Below are 17,355 nucleotides of genomic sequence, written 5' to 3'. Positions count from 1 at the left end.
TATTTTTCCTGCAAATTCGTGGATACTTTTAATACCAAATACAATTAGGCATAATTTTAAATTCAATTTATATCATGTACGTTTTGACAGTGTTCTCTCTCTGGCTCGGTAAATATAATATAAATATTGATTTTGTTGTAAGTTAAAGGCGCTCTAAGCATTCCATACCAAAACTTACTTCCGCGTTGGGTTTTTGGAATTTTTTCTACGCTTAACAGTTCGTGTAGACTGACCAGAGTCCGCGGACAAAATCGTTAAAAATTTACCTTCCAATTATTATAAATTCAAACACAGTTGTTTATAATCATATAATGTAAGTATGAGTTAAAATATTTACTAGTTTTATGTCATATATGGTTTATTTAACCGTATTTAAGTGAAGCTTAGTTAGGCCGGTATGCACACAACATTATTATGGGAAGTAAGTCACACTGAACGATGGCTTCTTCCTTGTCGATGCCACACCCTTTGATCAAAGAAGGAACAAGAATTTTTTAGTTGTAAAATTAAAATAAATTAAAGTTGTAAAATAATTTGCTCATAAAAATACCTTCACTTTTATCATGATCTCTATCTAATCAAGTTTTATTTTGTTCATAATTGTAGAAGGAAAGATAATTAAAAAAAAATAAAAAAATGGAAAAGTTCAGTTTTGGAGTTGAACCTGTAACATGCCATGCATGGAATGGTGATCGTACCCGTAAGTCATTTGTACAAATGTTATTAGTTTTAAACATACTTTTTTTAAATGTATTTTGAAACGTTTGAAAATCCATATAATAATACACATTTGATTTTATATATTGAATTGATTATTTTTTTATTTTTATGATTGAGTTTATTGATGATTTATTTTGTATAGAAATTGCTATTTCACCAAATAGTCATGAGGTACACATCTACAACAAGAAAGGCGGTGGATGGGAGAAGACCTTCACAATGAATGAGGTAACGAATGAAAATATGGTAGACAGTATAAAACACTACTACTATACTGAGTACATATGTAGGCACAATTCATTTATCAAAATAACAATGTTTTTTTTAGGTTTTTGTTATTTATTTCATACACATCCAACAGCCAATTACAGGATTAATAAACTATTTTATAATTGATCATGGTTATAAACTAAGTCTCATTTGAGGCTTAAGGAGTGGAGTTGAGAGAGTTGTGAGTTACAACCCTTCTTTCCTTTTTCTTTACAGCACACTCAACGTGTAACAAGTATTGACTGGGCAGCCTCTAGTAACCGCATTGTCACATGTGGTACTGATCGTAATGCTTATGTGTGGGTACTTAACGGCAAAGGCGAATGGCGGCCAACGCTTGTCATTCTGCGTATTAATCGTGCCGCAACTTGCGTCAAATGGTCTCCTAGAGGTTCGTTAATCATTTTTGTCTGAACATATCAAAAAGTGAATTATATTTAACAAATTTTCACAATTATTTTGTTTTGCTTCTTTTTTGTTAGAGGACAAGTTCGCTGTTGGAAGTGGTGCCCGCTTGATTTCTATCTGTTACTTTGAGAAGGAAAATGATTGGTAAGTATTAAAGATGAACTGATTTTACTAAGATTATTGCAGAAATCAAAGGGATATCCTGTAGTAATTGAATGATCTTTTCACAGTCATTTTAGACACTGCTGCAGAAATTGTAAACACTGTCGTTTTAATTGCAGACACTGGTGTTTTAATTGCAGACACTGCTGCAGTAAATGTAAAACATTTCTGTGAATTATTACAGTACAGTCAATCTAAACAACAAAATTAGCAAGACAGTTGCTGCAGTAATATGTAGTTTCTCCAGTAATCCAAATAGATAGTAGACTCATAGTAATTTTTTATCCATAGGTGGGTGAGTAAACATATCAAGAAGCCGATTCGCTCAACTGTGACTTGTCTTGACTGGCACCCCAACAATGTACTGCTGGGTTGTGGTTCAACCGACTTCAAAGTCAGGTATTACTAAAGCATGGTTATGTGACATCTCCCATTATTCTCTCCTCTACCTCTAGCATGCCTTTTCCCACTCTAAAACCTCTCTCACAATCATTATATGTACTTAATACATTTACAGTACTATACAAAGCTAGTTTAATTGGCTACAAGTATGTACTTATACTGTGTACGTATACTTGTACTGGAACTTGTATTACCAAATTATATATATCTTTTTGTTTTAGAGTCTTCTCCACCTATGTAAAGGAGATAGAAGCTCAGAAACCTGACAGTACTCCATGGGGCAAAAAGATGTCCTTTGGGAACCTGATGAGCGAGGTCACCACTGCCGGAGGTTGGATCCATGATGTCAGCTTCAGTAGTGATGGTAACCGTCTAGCTTGGGTGTGTCACAACAGCACAATCAACGTGGTGGATGCTGCTTCTGATTCGTCAGTCACCACAACTAGGACGCCATACCTACCATTCTTGACATGCTCCTGGATCAATCCAAGTGCTTTGATCGTTGGTGTAAGTTGTGGATTGTGATTTAAGGTTTATTGGTCCGTGACTTGATTTTATTAGGCAATCAGCAAAGAGTAACTAAGTCAGCAAAGAGTAACTAAGTCAGCAAAGAGTAACTAAGTCAGCAAAGAGTAACTAAGTCAGCAAAGAGTAACTAAGTCAGCAAAGAGTAACTAAGTCAGCAAAGAGTAACTAAGTCAGCAAAGAGTAACTAAGTCAGCAAAGAGTAACTAAGTCAGCAAAGAGTAACTAAGTCAGCAAAGAGTAACTAAGTCAGCAAAGAGTAACTAAGTCAGCAAAGAGTAACTAAGTCAGCAAAGAGTAACTAAGTCAGCAAAGAGTAACTAAGTCAGCAAAGAGTAAGTAAGTCAGCAAAGAGTAAGTAAGTCAGCAAAGAATAACCAAGTCAACCACTATAAAGCATGATTTTGTTTTCAAGGTGGAAAATGACTTTATTACTTAATTCTTATATTCATTTTATTTTCATTATGTTAGGGACATGACTGTGAGCTGATGAGATACTCGGTGGAGGCCAATGGTAAAATAACTTTTGTGAAGAAGATCGCTGTGGCATCTAAGAAGGCGGCTGGCAAAGTCAGTGCCATGGCGATGTTTCAGAAAATGGACAAGTTGGCAACAACTGATGAAGAGAAAGGCAAAAACACTGTGCATCAGAACTCTATTACGTAAGTTTGTTTGTAATATTTATTGCTATCCATAAAATACACAATACAATACATTAACAAAAGCAGTTTGAATTAAATGTTAAATATCTCAATTTTGTTTGAATGGTTCAAATAACAAACTATTCTTCACATTTATTTCTTTTATAATAACATTAAAAATTAAAAAACATAAAAATAAAGAAAAGAAATAATTGATTTTTAGAAAAAAAAACCATCAAAACATTCTGCAAATTCATCGAAATTGAAGCATTTTTAGTTAATAAACTGGTAAACTGTTTGATAAAAGTAACAATAACAATAACAATTTGTACAATTTTAATATTTTCAGTCAAGTGTCCATTCACACAGGAACAAAAGAGTCTGTGAGTAAACTGAGCAGCACCGGTGTTGACGGTCAACTTGTTGTCTGGAACATGAGTTAAGCTGCGGTTACACTCACTCATGTTAATCATAGCTAAACTTGTTTGCATTAAAAACAAAGAAATAAAAGTTGATAGAGAAACAATAATCAGAAGCTTTCTTTTACCTGTATGTAATAATTTTCAATAACTTTGTTCATTTTCTCACCACTGGAAAAAACAAACAAACCTACAAATGTTTAATGTAAGTGTAGACTTCCAAAACGGAACTATCTTGATTAAATCAGTAAAGGATTTTGGTCCGAGGGAAATAAATGAAAGCAGAAAAAAACAAAACTTTTAACAAATGATAGGCCTATAGAAAGTATTGAATAAATATACAAGTTTGTACCACTTATTTTCGTCTTTCTGTCTTTTTCTTTTAGTATAAATTTAGGGGAAACCCATTTGTACAGTATTTGTTTACCAATTGAACAATTAAATATCATACAAATTAGTGATTTTAGTTCAAAAAGAGGGTTTAGGATGTGTATTTATAACTTGAAACACAATAAAATCAATTATTAAATCAGCGGAAATAAATAAATTACCGGTTAGTCACGATCGAAACCGAAGCTGGTGCTTAATAGTAACATGGTCTACCACGTGACAAGGAAGTGTAACTTTATCCAATACTGGTTCTTAACAATTATATATAATTGCTTTTGTTTGTGTTGTCGTCTATTTTCGTCTTTTAAAGTATACAGTGTAATATAAATACAGCCTAGATAAGAGTGTTAAATACAAGCTCAGTTTAGGAGATAACAGGATCGACTTTGTCTCCTGTTTGAACTCGTGACAAACTAGTGAAGCCCCTTTACAAAAAGAGAAGTTTTCATCTTGCTGAAATATGGCATTTTTTAGCGTGTTTATATTGCAGATGTTCATATTTCTCGCTGCTGGCACCCCATTGGACGACTATGTAAACGCACCGGACTCGCACTACTCATACAAGTTGCTAAGCGACTACACAGTACGCGTAAAAGGATACACAACGTACATGTTGAATATGACGTCACAGAAATGGCTGACAGGTAAAGTAAATAATTATTTGTATTAGCCTCAAATGACTGAATTTTATATTTCTTGCTTTTATATTTCTTATTATTAATTCCTATACGTTGCTGAATTACTCACAGAATCGGCTTACAAATTTCACATAAAAGAACCGGATTTACTATTATTATAGATATTAAGTCTACCTATGGTGTATAGTTTTCTCTTTGTGAACAAAACTCATTGTGTACAGTTACTTTTGATTAGCGCAACAATTTATATCTCATCATCTCAATATTATTTATAATAATTATAACTATACCAATATAATTATTTATTGTACAATGAATAGTCGCCAAAACAAATCCACGCATAAAGCGTGGTTCCCCACTAGCGACGCAACGCAAGGACGCAACGCAAGTGAATTGACCAATCACAAGCGATGGCTTATTCGCTTGTGATTGCTAACTGTCTATAACTTCGCTTGCCATTTGTTAAAATGCTTGCGTTGCGTTTACGTCCTTGCGTTACGTTCTAGTGGGAACCAAGCTTAAGTTGGTGACAAATTTAGTGAATTAAGTTTGCTAAACGGCATTGCACAGCACTAATTAATGTTATGACAACTTACTTTCTTTGTCGTCAGACGAACAAGTTGGCCAGTCCATTTGGTGGCATTATTTGGCGATTACCATCCCAGATGAGATCACTCGACCAGACTCCGCGTTCCTCTACATTACTGGCGGTAGTAACACAGACAGGTATCTATTTATTTTTTCGTAAAGTATAAATATCTTTGTTTTGTTTATTTGAAATTTACATTTATGCCGATGCACTCCTCAATTATCTTCTAGTCCTCCGGATGCTCTAACGGACGCTGAAACCTTGCTTATGTCGTTGGCAGCATTGCAGACTGGATCGTAAGTGTCTGTAGGCCCATTTGATATTTGTTAAAGAAATGTTTAAACTCTTGGTAGCCGGATAAAATCGTTGTGATTGCTTCATTTGTAAATGGCGCCATTCGTGGCCCAGTTCAAATCTACATAGCTAAGGTAGTCTGCTGTGTTTATTTACATGAAATTGTACTTACTTTTTTTTACAGAGTTTGCGCAGTTCTACGGCAAGTGCCAAATCAACCAATCGTCTTTCCGGTAAGATGTCAAATATACTCTAAGAATATACTATAAAACTCAATGAACTTAGAAATGATACTAACTTAATAAACTTACACTAACTTATCGTCTTGTGGCTTTTGTAGGGAGATCCTTTGCAGAAACGACGTAAAGAGGACGCGATCATTGCGTTCACATGGAGGCATTTCGTTGAGAACGGGACTGATGAACCGTACTGGTTGCTAAGAATGCCGATGACAAAGGTACCAACGAATCCGATATTCCGACTGGCAGATTGTGGTGGTGACGATTTATTTTTAAAAAGATAATTACAAAATTAACGTGTTATTTTCAGGCAGGTGTAAGAGCAATGGATACAATGACTGATTTTGTTAAAGGTCTAAGGTCAGATGTAAACTTGAAAAGATTCGTTGTTGCAGGAGCATCTAAGGTAATTCAGATTTGTTTTCATAGAAATTGAATTTGATAGGTTGATTGTTTGATTGTTACAATGATTTGTTTTGCAGAGAGGTTGGACGACGTGGACAGTGGGCGCCGTCGACAAACGTGTAGTTGGAATTGCTCCGATGGTCTTAGATTGTCTTAATTTTGTAAAGGTAAAGTTCAACTAATCACACAATTCATTATCCTGAAATCTATCTCTCACTAGCGAAAAAAAGTGTTTTTTTTTTTCTGGACAAATTTGGAGTTTGCTCAAGTTTGCAAACAAAACATTGTCAGTGATGTAGTCAAGGCTTTTGTAGTGTTTCATTTTAAACCTCGAATTGGTAGTCCAATCGACAAACTTCCAATTAGTTGGCGAATCAATAAAACAATCTTTCGGGTGTTGAGTATTCTTTTCAGCCGTGTGGTGGTCCTCTATGACAGCCTAGGCCTACTTTAGTTTTAGCTAGTTTACACACGAATCACAAACTTCTCCATGGCAAACTAAGACTAAGAGTTGGCAAAGTTTGGCGAGTTCGTAGTGTTGTACTGTTCACTGGAATTATAAATTACACTTTTAATCATGTTTTTTGCAGAATCTACATCACCATTATCGTTCCCTAGGAGGCTGGACATTTGCACTAGAAGATTATTATGAAGAAAACTTTACAAGATATCTGGACGATCTGAACACGCAGAAGATGTGTGACATCGTTGATCCTTATGGTGCGTTATCTAAAATATTTCCCCAGGCTTTCAGATAGGCATATTATTGTTGGCTGTCGTCTAAAAGAAGTGGAAACTTAGTTTCTGTGTTTAAAGGCTCCTATTTGACACCTGAAAATATTGCTAATTTATGACCCTTGAACTTTGTAGCATACATTGATCGTCTGACTATGCCCAAGTACATCATCAGTAGTTCGAGTGATGAATTCTTCCTACCAGATGATTCACATTATTACTACGATCAAATGAAAGGACCCGCCTATCTCAGGTAAGTATTAAATGTTGACCATTGAACATACACTGATCAGTTCTCTTTTTGAAACCTTTTGAACTTTGACATTGTACGTGTATGAATTTGTTTCTTCCCAGAGTCATTCCGGACGCTGAGCACAGTCTTATATTACATCACGAAGCGCTGCTGTTTCAACTGTCCGCTTTCTTTATTGCTGTTGTTGATGTAAGTCTAATTATTACATTTCCAAATGAATAAATCCTGCATTTTCAAAAGTAAAAGTAGAAAATCAAACGCCGATCCAAATATGGGAAGGCAAGGGGACTAACAATATAATTACGATGCATCATAAATGTATCGCTTTCAAATTGATTAATAACTAACAAATTCACTTTTGTTTACATGTAGGATTATAAACTTCCAAAATTCACCTGGAAACTAAACACAGTAAGTTATAAGTAAGAGTTTGTAAATTTTAAAAAGGTAAGTAAAGTATAAAATCAGTACTGTGCCAATATAATAGGCCTATACCACTAGTTGCGTTTAAACAGTTCCTTTTTAAATGATTTTATTCCATAATTTCTTTTATTTTTAAAACAAGAATGTCACTCACGGATCTATTAGAGTTCAAACAGACACTGAACCAATGTTGATTCGAACGTGGATGGCGACTACTTCGCTTACTAGTAAAAGGTATGTACACTAATTCAAGGTGCGTCAGGGCAACCCAAATGTCTCTTCAAGTTTTGCTGCAGAAGAAGAGCGCGCAGCCAAGCTAAGTTGTTAACTTAAGAAAGTTTAACAACTTTGTAGTGTCTTCTATAAAATATCCACTTCCAATCCGTTTGTGGTTCTGCAAACTTATCTACAAGATAGTCAATTAAATTCCTTGCAACAAATACAAGCAATTAACACAGTTATTTATAAAATTAATTACAGGCGGGATTTTAGACTTCTTGTAGCAACAGAACCAGGTGTCGACAGGACTCCTAAGGTCCAGCCTATCATATATTTAAAGTATGATGTACACAAAACGGTAAGTAATTTACCTGTTGTTATTGAGCAGTTGAGTCCATGTATGGTAGAAACAATGAACACTGAATAATTTAAGATATTGTAGTACAATGGTAATATTGAACTTGCGATATTTGACTGATCTGCGCAGCACGATTTCTGATTGAATGATGACTGCGCAGCGATTTTGTTCTCCTATATTGTGCATTTTCATTTGTTTTTCGTTACAGGCTGTAGGTGAATATGTTGCCGAATTCGAAAACCCCTTGCAGGGCTGGTCATGCTTCTTTATTGAGGTAATTAATACAATATCCTCCTTTAAAACCAGTTTTTTATTCTATCAACTCAAAAGACTTATTGAATATTCCTAATGTCTTTCTTTTCTTTTTATTTTTTAGAAGATTTTGATCATATACCTTTTATAAGGAGACCGTTATTGTAATTATATACACCATATTAAAACAACGAATTTTATCTTAATCTTATTCCATATAGGCCTCGTTTCCCGGAAAGTCAAACACAACATTAACTTTTACAACGGAGGTGAACATCATTCCTGACGTATTCCCATTTTACGACTGTAGCGGTGAAGACTGCGAGGGTATTCTAGTATAGAGACGATTACAAATTAGGGGAGCAAATTGAAAATTGGGGTATAATAGGGAAATGATGTCAGGTAGATATTGCGATGACGTCATACAACATGATGAAGCGGACCATCAACAAGAATGTCAATGATTGATCGCGTGATGATGCCGAAACAGTTATGATGTGAAATATTTTTGGTGATCGCTTGAAACCATATTTGACGATTCTGCATTTTCATTTTTAAAATTTGTTTTTAAAATAAAGTATTAGGCCTACACTTAGTGTGCTGTTATATACAAACAATGTCTTAGACATTATCACCAAGACGCCTGGTGTGTGTTCTATTCTTTTTCCATACAAGTGAACGAAGAACATTTTTCTAATAAAAGGACACACGCTACTATATTATTATATGAATATTAAAAGGTGTGTATAATACGGGGTATAATAACAAATTAAATTTGTGGGCGGAGAGTCCGATAACCTCAGAATTAGTCGGACACACCATGGTTTTAAAAAATAAAATAACTTCGGAAAAAATACAGTAACAGCAACTAATTATATTCTTATTTCAAGTATATTTATTTGAAAATCATACCTAGATAATACATTATTCTTTAGACTTAAGTACTATACCACAAACGGGACCACCAATTAAAGACCGCTGTTCATGCATCGGCAGGCCTAAAGTTACTTATCATGTCGTCCGTGTGAATAACAGATATTACACTGAGATTACACGGCGGCCGGGCTTTTAGAGGAACAGCCGAGTTGTTTGTTTTTTTGGCTGACATGTGCGTTTCATGAGAGGAGGATCGGACCGGAAGATAAGTTTATTATTTTACTTTAAAAGTAATATTCATCATGTTATTATCAAGGTGGACCAAGGTATGGCTTTTCTCCTTCTAATGATTTCAATAAATACAATTTATTTTATCTCCAGGCCTTATTATATTTTGTTTCGACTAGGCCTAGTTTAGTTAGGCCTAGCTAGGTAGGTCATTTATGTAAACTGCGTGGGTTACGAGGCTGTTTTTCTGGAAGGTAATTATATCATAGAATTTAGAGGAAGTGATCATCATACATGACTCGGGAAAGGATAGGAAACATAGTTTTTAGTTTTTGCAATAATAATGTTATAATCAATAATTGATTGAAGTCATAAATATGAACAATTCTTATTTATTTTTAAATTTTAATATAAAAAAAATAATTCAGTTGTGTAATGACAAAATGTTAATGTTATACACGATTTTACCGATTTGGTGCAAAAAAAAAATGGTGCCCCTGCAGAGACTAAGCAGACCTACTTTGAATAACTAACTAAACATAAATCTTTGTATTCTAAAGTTCTTTTAAAAGTTTTATTTATTTATTTAACGGTACAAAATTAGACATCCGGTCGTATTTTCATTTGGTCCGTTTGGTATTGGAAATAACGTCCATAAGTTTTAGTTTTTCTATTTTATTATGGTATATTAATACAGGTTTTTTGTTATTGATATTTAGAATTGTGTTCAAGTATTTCCTAAAATACGAAGCGGTCATGTCTTATTCAGGTTTTCATCAAATGACTTAAACAATGTTACTTCACAAAATCTGGAAGTTAAAGGCCAGCAAATTGATCAAATATCCAGTAATGATGACCAAGTGAGTCTGAATAAACAAGACTATAATATTCAGATGGATAGAGGTTCAAAGCTAACAATTGATCCAGTTGACCCAGAACAAATTTCAACTCTACTTGATTGGATGAACACAGCTAGTGCTAACGATTTCCAGAAATTAAAGAGTGTATCACGAAAACTTGCGAGTAATGTCATTGACCTTCGAACTTCACAAGGGTCATTTCAATCTCCTAATGATCTATTAAAGATTTCAGGAGTTGCTGAGAAAACATTAAGTAGAATTTGTGAAAATATTTTAAATCCTAAAATATCTGAAGAAAAACAGAAAACTTCAAAACTTGCTGGGATTTCACAAGACAGTGTACAGGTTTGTGATAATAATAGGCACAATGACAATGTGACATAACTTCCTGGAGTGTAATTCTTGTAAAGATGTCCAAATATTCCATGAATAAATTACACAAAATATACCTTATATATATCGGTATATTTTATTCAAAATTCATATACAAATTACATACATGGCAGCACATGGCTGAATTGCATATGTATTAGTAATACATATTACACTATAAAAAATATTTAATCAATAGTCACTATCAACAATACATACATATATATAAAAACGAATAAATTAGACTGCAGTTACCTCAAATAATACAAGCAAAAAAAAATAAAAAAGTTACAGTTTGTTCAAAAGTTCAATCATAAAAGGGACATGACTAGTTTGGAAACGTTTTGTTTTGTAACTATAGTTTTCCACTTTACGATTATGTCTAAGGGTCATGCAGGATCTATACTGAGGGGCAGGGAACCAGGTGGAGAATTGACCAGAGGCGTGTGCCCACTCTTAAATAATATTATTTAATATGAATTAATTTCCTCAAAGATTATAGCATGCACTTATGAAAGGAAAACCCACAAACAATTCCATCTCATTCAGTTTGGCAAGCAGCTTTGTAAACCATTAGTCAATAGAAACTACTACTCGTTTAACTGACATTTGTGTTTGCTGCCCTCTAAAGTCAATCAAGACTAAAACTTTAGAGCATTCAGTACAGTTTCAATTTTTGTAGAGCAATTCCCTACAATTGCCGTATTTGATTGGGAACTGAGTATAGTTTATCCACTGAGTTAATTAATAATAATAGTGTGTTACAGAGTAGTTAAACGTTAAGTTTGTACTCAATGTACAAACTTAGTATTATGAATGCTTATTTGATTACAGATTTTCTGTTGAGCCATTAGAGATTATATGTCTCTATGGTTGAGCATAAAGATTTCTGAATCAAATTCACAAATTGTCACCAAAGTTTAATAGTGATATTTGATGCTATATGATTGAAATTTTAATTCAAAATTGACCCTAGTCAGTTTAGATACCAGATGGGACTTGCTGTATGCATGAACAAATGGAAACATTACATTACAATAATATACATGACATACTAATAAGGTAACTGATCAGAGCTGTAACCAGCATGAGGTACAAGAGGCGCTCGCATCATCTGACATTTTTTATTTTCACCACCCACCGTAATTCCCCAGCACAGTCATATTTTATATTAATAATTATATTTAAAGCATCTTTGCCTCGTCTGTTTTTAATCTCTTGCTAAGGCCTTGCTGATGATTTTTTGTTGACAAACAGGTGTTGAAGCAAAACAGCAGATAATAACTACAGTGTGAATATTGCATTCCTAGCTTTTGAACTATGTGCATATTGCATTCCTAGCTTTTGAACTATTTTATCAATTATAAATAACAAACCCTGAACCTAAATTTGAGAGAAATTAATGTTTCTATACCAGGTGTTAGATCAATATGGATAACACTTTATAGTCAACATACTATTGCTATTGATTCTAAACATTTTTATTTCGTTTGATGTTTGATAACATTCTAATATTTGACCTTCTACTATCTTTCATGTTCACATTTATATACAACATTTTTTAATAAGATTAGATCACATTAAAGAATATCTATGGAATTTTTTGTTTTTTTGTGAAAACATTTCTTTTTATACATGAATGAAAGTCGTTTATCATTCCAAACAACATTTCTCTTTCTTTTAACATCAAAGGCATTTTACTCTCAATAGCATTGATAACATTTTGGCAGTTAACCCACTTTATTCCATTTTTCAACCTAACTTACAGTAATATCTTTATTTGTTCCATATAAAAATGTGTACATGTAAAAATTGTTTTCCTCGACAGAAATAGGATAAAACAAACAAAACACAATTACATCATACATTTTATAAAAATCCCATATAAAAGTTATATTTAGGTAGATGTACAGAAATGCTTTAAAATGTTGTCATCTAATTTATGTGTTTACCTCACTTTTCTGTTCAACAAGCTTTTCTGTTTTTTCTAGCATTTTATTTCAAATATCTGTCATAACTTTCAGACAGTAACAAATTAACAATATTGTTTAACCCAATTTAATATTTGAAGAAAACCTAATTTGGCATTTTATGAAAACCTTGGCAAATTCTGTTCAATGTACTATTTGAAATTACTGCTTTAGATCATTACTCACTTGTAGACAGCTTTTAGCGTCTTTCACACCGGCTCCTGCAAATACAACTGAGCATCAATGTTTTGTTTTCACGTGGCCATGCGCATATCGATTAATGCATGTGTGTAGCATCGTGAAAACGAAACATTACCATTCAATTTTGTTTTCCCAGGCCTGAGCTGGACCATAGCAGGTGTGAAAGACACTTTTATATTGTAGAAAGATAGACATATTGTCATACTTATACTAGGTACTTGAGCTGTAAGATAGACATATTGTCATACTAGGTACTTGAGCTGTAATCGCGAAAGAAAAATCAAATCACCGACTGGTGGCAGCCGTAAATAAATATTACCATAAGAGACAATAACTTGCAACTTGCATGTATGGATATGTGGATTTTTGTTATAAACAATGTTACCTTTCTACCAGAGTGTACCCTAAAGTACACCTTTCTACCAGAGTGTACCCTAAAGTACACCTTTCTACCAGAGTGTACCCTAAAGTACACCTTTCTACCAGAGTGTACCCTAAAGTACACCTTTCTACCAGAGTGTACCCTAAAGTACACCTTTCTACCAGAGTGTACCCTAAAGTACACCTTTCAACCAGACTGTACCCTAAAGTACACCTTTCTACCAGAGTGTACCCTAAAGTACACCTTTCTACCAGAGTGTACCCTAAAGTACTAAGTGGTGCAGAATAGTGTTTATTACATCATCAGATTTGTTAAATATTTAAGGTTTTGTTTGATTTTAGTATTGCTTATAACATAGTATGGAAATCCCTAGTGCATTTGCTACTCTCTGCAATACTTTAAAATACTTGATTGATGAACTATAGTGGCACATTTTGCATACAATAGTGAAAGATATGAAAGAAAATACAAATAAATTTCCATTTTTTTGTTGAAATCAAATCAAAATAAATTGTTTTTATATTAATAACTACTTTTTATATTTTTTTTAAAACACTTTTTCTGCATTTCTTCTTTATTCTTTGAGAGGATTAGGTTTATATGAAGTAATACACTCCCAACTCTTCATTCAAAACAAACTATAAGTATTTAATGGATTTGAATCGACATGTTATGTCATAACAAAACTCAGCTGATGACAGTTTTCTGGCCAACGGCCATCAAGTTTGAAAAACCAAGATTGGTTACATAACCAGAATTGTGCCACAAAGTTTGCCAAGTTTAGAGGGGTTATGTTACATAACCAGAACGCTAAAGCTGTTCTATATATTGTTCCTCCACCAGCCAATGTTTTCTTGGATGGATTCCATTATTTAATCTTCACAAGCTTCACCAAATGAGTTGTGGTATTTATATTTGATTCAGAATTTAGTGGATATTGACATTCCAATATAGATGTTACTAATGTGGCTCTCTCTAATCCTACCATGTCTCGCGCATTTATTGCGAGGCCACGCCCTTCCACACTTAAACGCCAAAAATCACTACTGTATACGTGCATTATGGTACATATACAGCATGCATAATCCATTCAAATCACATTACCATAATTTTATCGTCAAATAAAACATCGTCCAATACCAAAAAGTACATGGAAAACAAGCATAAACATTAATGAGCTAATAACTGCCAATACTTTTTTTTTATTTAAAGTATGTTATTTGGTAAACTAAAAACGAAATCCTGTTTATTTTCCATTTTACCGTTGTGAGGTACTGATAAACAAACACTGTATTTCGTTATAATCTTCATGTTTATCATCAATATCTTTTCACATCTTTATCACCTTCAATTTATTTGTGAATTTTACATTTGAATTAATTGCCATTATTCTCACTCTAATTTGCAGAATGTTCAAAACATTGTATCAATCTCAATCGGATTGAAACAAATTGGCTGGGTTCATGTAAACAGAAGTCTTCGTTTAACAGATTGGAATGTTCAAGATTTACCCGAAGAAATTACACCAACAAAATGGGATCCTTTCACTTACTTTCATTTGGTAGGTCAACTAACTTGTCAAAATCTTTATTCCAAACTTTAAAAAAGTTCCCAAATATGGTAGTGATATGCCCAAATATGGTAGTGATTAGACATCATGTCCATTATGGGCCATTTTTTTGTCACATAATGTTTGATAGTGTAGACAGAGCTTTAGTTTAAAAATCATCCCTACAATTATTGATATTAATTTTGAATTGTTTATACAGTAAACCACCTGCTTTGGGACACCTTTTTAGGGAATACCACTATTAATGCATGCAAGAATTAAACTAATTCTACCATCATGAGTAATGGGACTGTGAACGAATGAGGTAATGTTTAAACACTATGACCACCGTTATTAAGGCCCATTCACACCAGGAACGATAACGTTAAATAAGTAGGCCAGACTTTTTTAGGTTCCAATTGTTTTTCCAAATTCTGTATTTTTCTGTAATTACTGCTTGTTTATAAATGTAATTTTGCCTAATTACTCCAACCACATTCATTTCACAAAACCTGCAAAGCAAAATGGTCAGATGATTTGGCTTCTGGCCTCGTGTGAGGTGGTGAGCGTGTGACATGAACTTGAAAGTGGCACTTGTGGTTTTCTTGTTTATGCGGTCAGGAATTTCATCATTCGTGTTGGTATTGTAGCCACTAACTTTAAAACAATGGGTATGTTTGGTGACCTTAACTTAGCAAAAGCAGTGCATTAACCTCACAAGCGAGTTATGTTGTGAGTTATTGTGAGTAATGCTGTCCTTATCTTTCCCCTTAATAACCTTGAGAATTCTGGTGGTAATGCAAAAGTCTAAAAACTGAAAGTTTTTGACAGTAAACAAAATGGATTTCCTATCTAGATAATACATTTAATTTGAAATATTTTATCTACAGGTCAACGACATACTACACCAGCTTCCAGAAACTGACCTATATCTTCTAGAACACAAACGTTACGTACAATTAAACAATAACAAGTCTGTTGCGCAAGTTTATATTTTCCTGCGAGCCATAGAAAGTCTTTTTTACGGAATTCTAAACACAAGAAGAGGTGAAAACGATGAATTAAAAGCTGTATCAATACCAGAGTCTATTACCTGTAGACATTTTGATTTGATGGTCGGTAATCGGCGTAAAAGTGGTCAGAAACTTGTTGAGGGGTTTCTCAAAGAGAACTTTGATTTAAGAGATGACGGAGAGAGGGCGGTGTTTATTTCAACGCAGTTATCTGGCGTTTACCAAAGTGCGAATAAATATCAACGAGAGGTTTTAGCTAATGCACTTTTACAATGTCTTGCATTTTGCAAAAATAATAATTTAATATGCAAGCAAACTCTGTAAAGAAAGTTATCAATGAAATTATGTTTACAGTAATAATAATGTGTACATTAATTATAATGTGTACATTAATTCATCATTTTGGCAATAAAATCTTTAAATAAACAGAGAGAAACAAAAAACTAGTATTTTGATTATTCATAAAATCTTTAGAAGTCATGACTTCAACAAAAATTATTGGTTTTTAAAAACTGTAAAATAAGTAATAATAATAATTTAATATGCAAGCAGACTCTATAAAGAAAGTTACCAATGAAATTATATTGTTTACAATTATCGTATTCGAATAGGAACTTTCGTTGTCAACGTAAAGATTCGTTGAGTACTTTTTGTATTCAAATTTTTAATTTCTGCTCAACAAAACGTCATTCGAATAGAAAACGTTAACAGCGCAAGCTTTTTCATTAAGAACAATCTCAATGCTCAAACTACTCTGTTAAATAAGTACTCAACGGAAAAACTGTACTTAACGGTAAAAGTCCCAATCAAATATGACAATTAATTCATCATTTTGGCAATAAAATCTTTAAATAAACAGAGAGAAACAACAAACTAGTATTTTGATTATTCATAAAATCTTTTAGAAGTCATGACTTCAATGATAATAGATTTAGAATATAAACAGATGATTACTGTTTGTGATAATAAGTTGATTTCCTGGCAAAAATTGTGCAACATGTGTTGAGACCAAGGTCATGTTTGAACGTTCTATTTTCACTGAAATACTGTAGTTATTTCTAAATGTAAATGAACTGATTTAGATTTGTATCCCCTGATTGCATAATATTGTACAACAAAGTGATTGATTTACTTCACAAGATGCTTGTAGCAACTGACGACAACTTTGTTGTGATCATCCATCTTCACGCTTTGTTTCCTTTTGGAAACACATGGTGTACCTCAAACCTTATTTTCCTAAGGTGTATTCCTTTAACCTTTACAATACATACATTAATGTTTTATATTGTTACATTTGTGAGAATGTGCCACTAAATTTCAAGTGTTTAATAAGCACTGAAAGTGCAACAAGAAAACAAGTTCTATTGTAAAACCTCTGATTGCATTTCATAACAATTTCAAAATTACATTTGGCCATTAAATCATTTTGGTCACATTCTTCAAAAAGAAACTTCTTCATAGAACTTCAATTGATGGATTCTATTCCAAGATATGATACTTATTGGCCTGGCATTTATTAACATGACCATACCACCTTGACCTCTGTGTGCCGCGATGACCTG

At 33.4% G+C, this 17,355-nt stretch overlaps 3 protein-coding genes across 3 annotated transcripts; all 3 read left to right on the top strand.

The window, feature by feature from the left end:
- Window positions 1-177: 177 nt before the first annotated feature.
- On the top strand, window positions 178-3,905 carry LOC140052414 (actin-related protein 2/3 complex subunit 1A-like). The gene is made up of 9 exons (XM_072098028.1): window positions 178-313; window positions 607-700; window positions 863-948; window positions 1,207-1,381; window positions 1,473-1,542; window positions 1,852-1,959; window positions 2,184-2,469; window positions 2,959-3,149; window positions 3,478-3,905. The coding sequence occupies exons 2-9, from the start codon at window positions 637-639 to the stop codon at window positions 3,569-3,571; spliced, it is 1,074 nt and encodes a 357-aa protein (XP_071954129.1). The 5' UTR covers window positions 178-313; window positions 607-636; the 3' UTR covers window positions 3,572-3,905.
- A 114-nt stretch (window positions 3,906-4,019) lies between these two features.
- On the top strand, window positions 4,020-9,330 carry LOC140052336 (autocrine proliferation repressor protein A-like). Its single transcript, XM_072097861.1, has 15 exons — window positions 4,020-4,581; window positions 5,187-5,301; window positions 5,395-5,460; window positions 5,643-5,691; window positions 5,799-5,915; window positions 6,008-6,103; window positions 6,180-6,269; window positions 6,693-6,822; window positions 6,973-7,090; window positions 7,192-7,279; window positions 7,463-7,501; window positions 7,656-7,747; window positions 7,994-8,090; window positions 8,299-8,364; window positions 8,564-9,330. Exons 1-15 carry the CDS (start codon window positions 4,398-4,400, stop codon window positions 8,681-8,683), a joined length of 1,467 nt encoding a protein of 488 aa, XP_071953962.1. The 5' UTR covers window positions 4,020-4,397; the 3' UTR covers window positions 8,684-9,330.
- A 124-nt stretch (window positions 9,331-9,454) lies between these two features.
- LOC140052407 (transcription elongation factor, mitochondrial-like) lies at window positions 9,455-16,157 on the top strand. The gene is made up of 4 exons (XM_072098020.1): window positions 9,455-9,544; window positions 10,166-10,651; window positions 14,640-14,792; window positions 15,671-16,157. Exons 1-4 carry the CDS (start codon window positions 9,521-9,523, stop codon window positions 16,115-16,117), a joined length of 1,110 nt encoding a protein of 369 aa, XP_071954121.1. The 5' UTR covers window positions 9,455-9,520; the 3' UTR covers window positions 16,118-16,157.
- Window positions 16,158-17,355: the final 1,198 nt, after the last annotated feature.

This window comes from Antedon mediterranea, chromosome 1, assembly GCF_964355755.1.
Source record: "Antedon mediterranea chromosome 1, ecAntMedi1.1, whole genome shotgun sequence".
NCBI classification, from domain to species: Eukaryota; Metazoa; Echinodermata; class Crinoidea; order Comatulida; family Antedonidae; genus Antedon; species Antedon mediterranea.
This window is presented reverse-complemented; position numbering and strand designations above follow the sequence as displayed.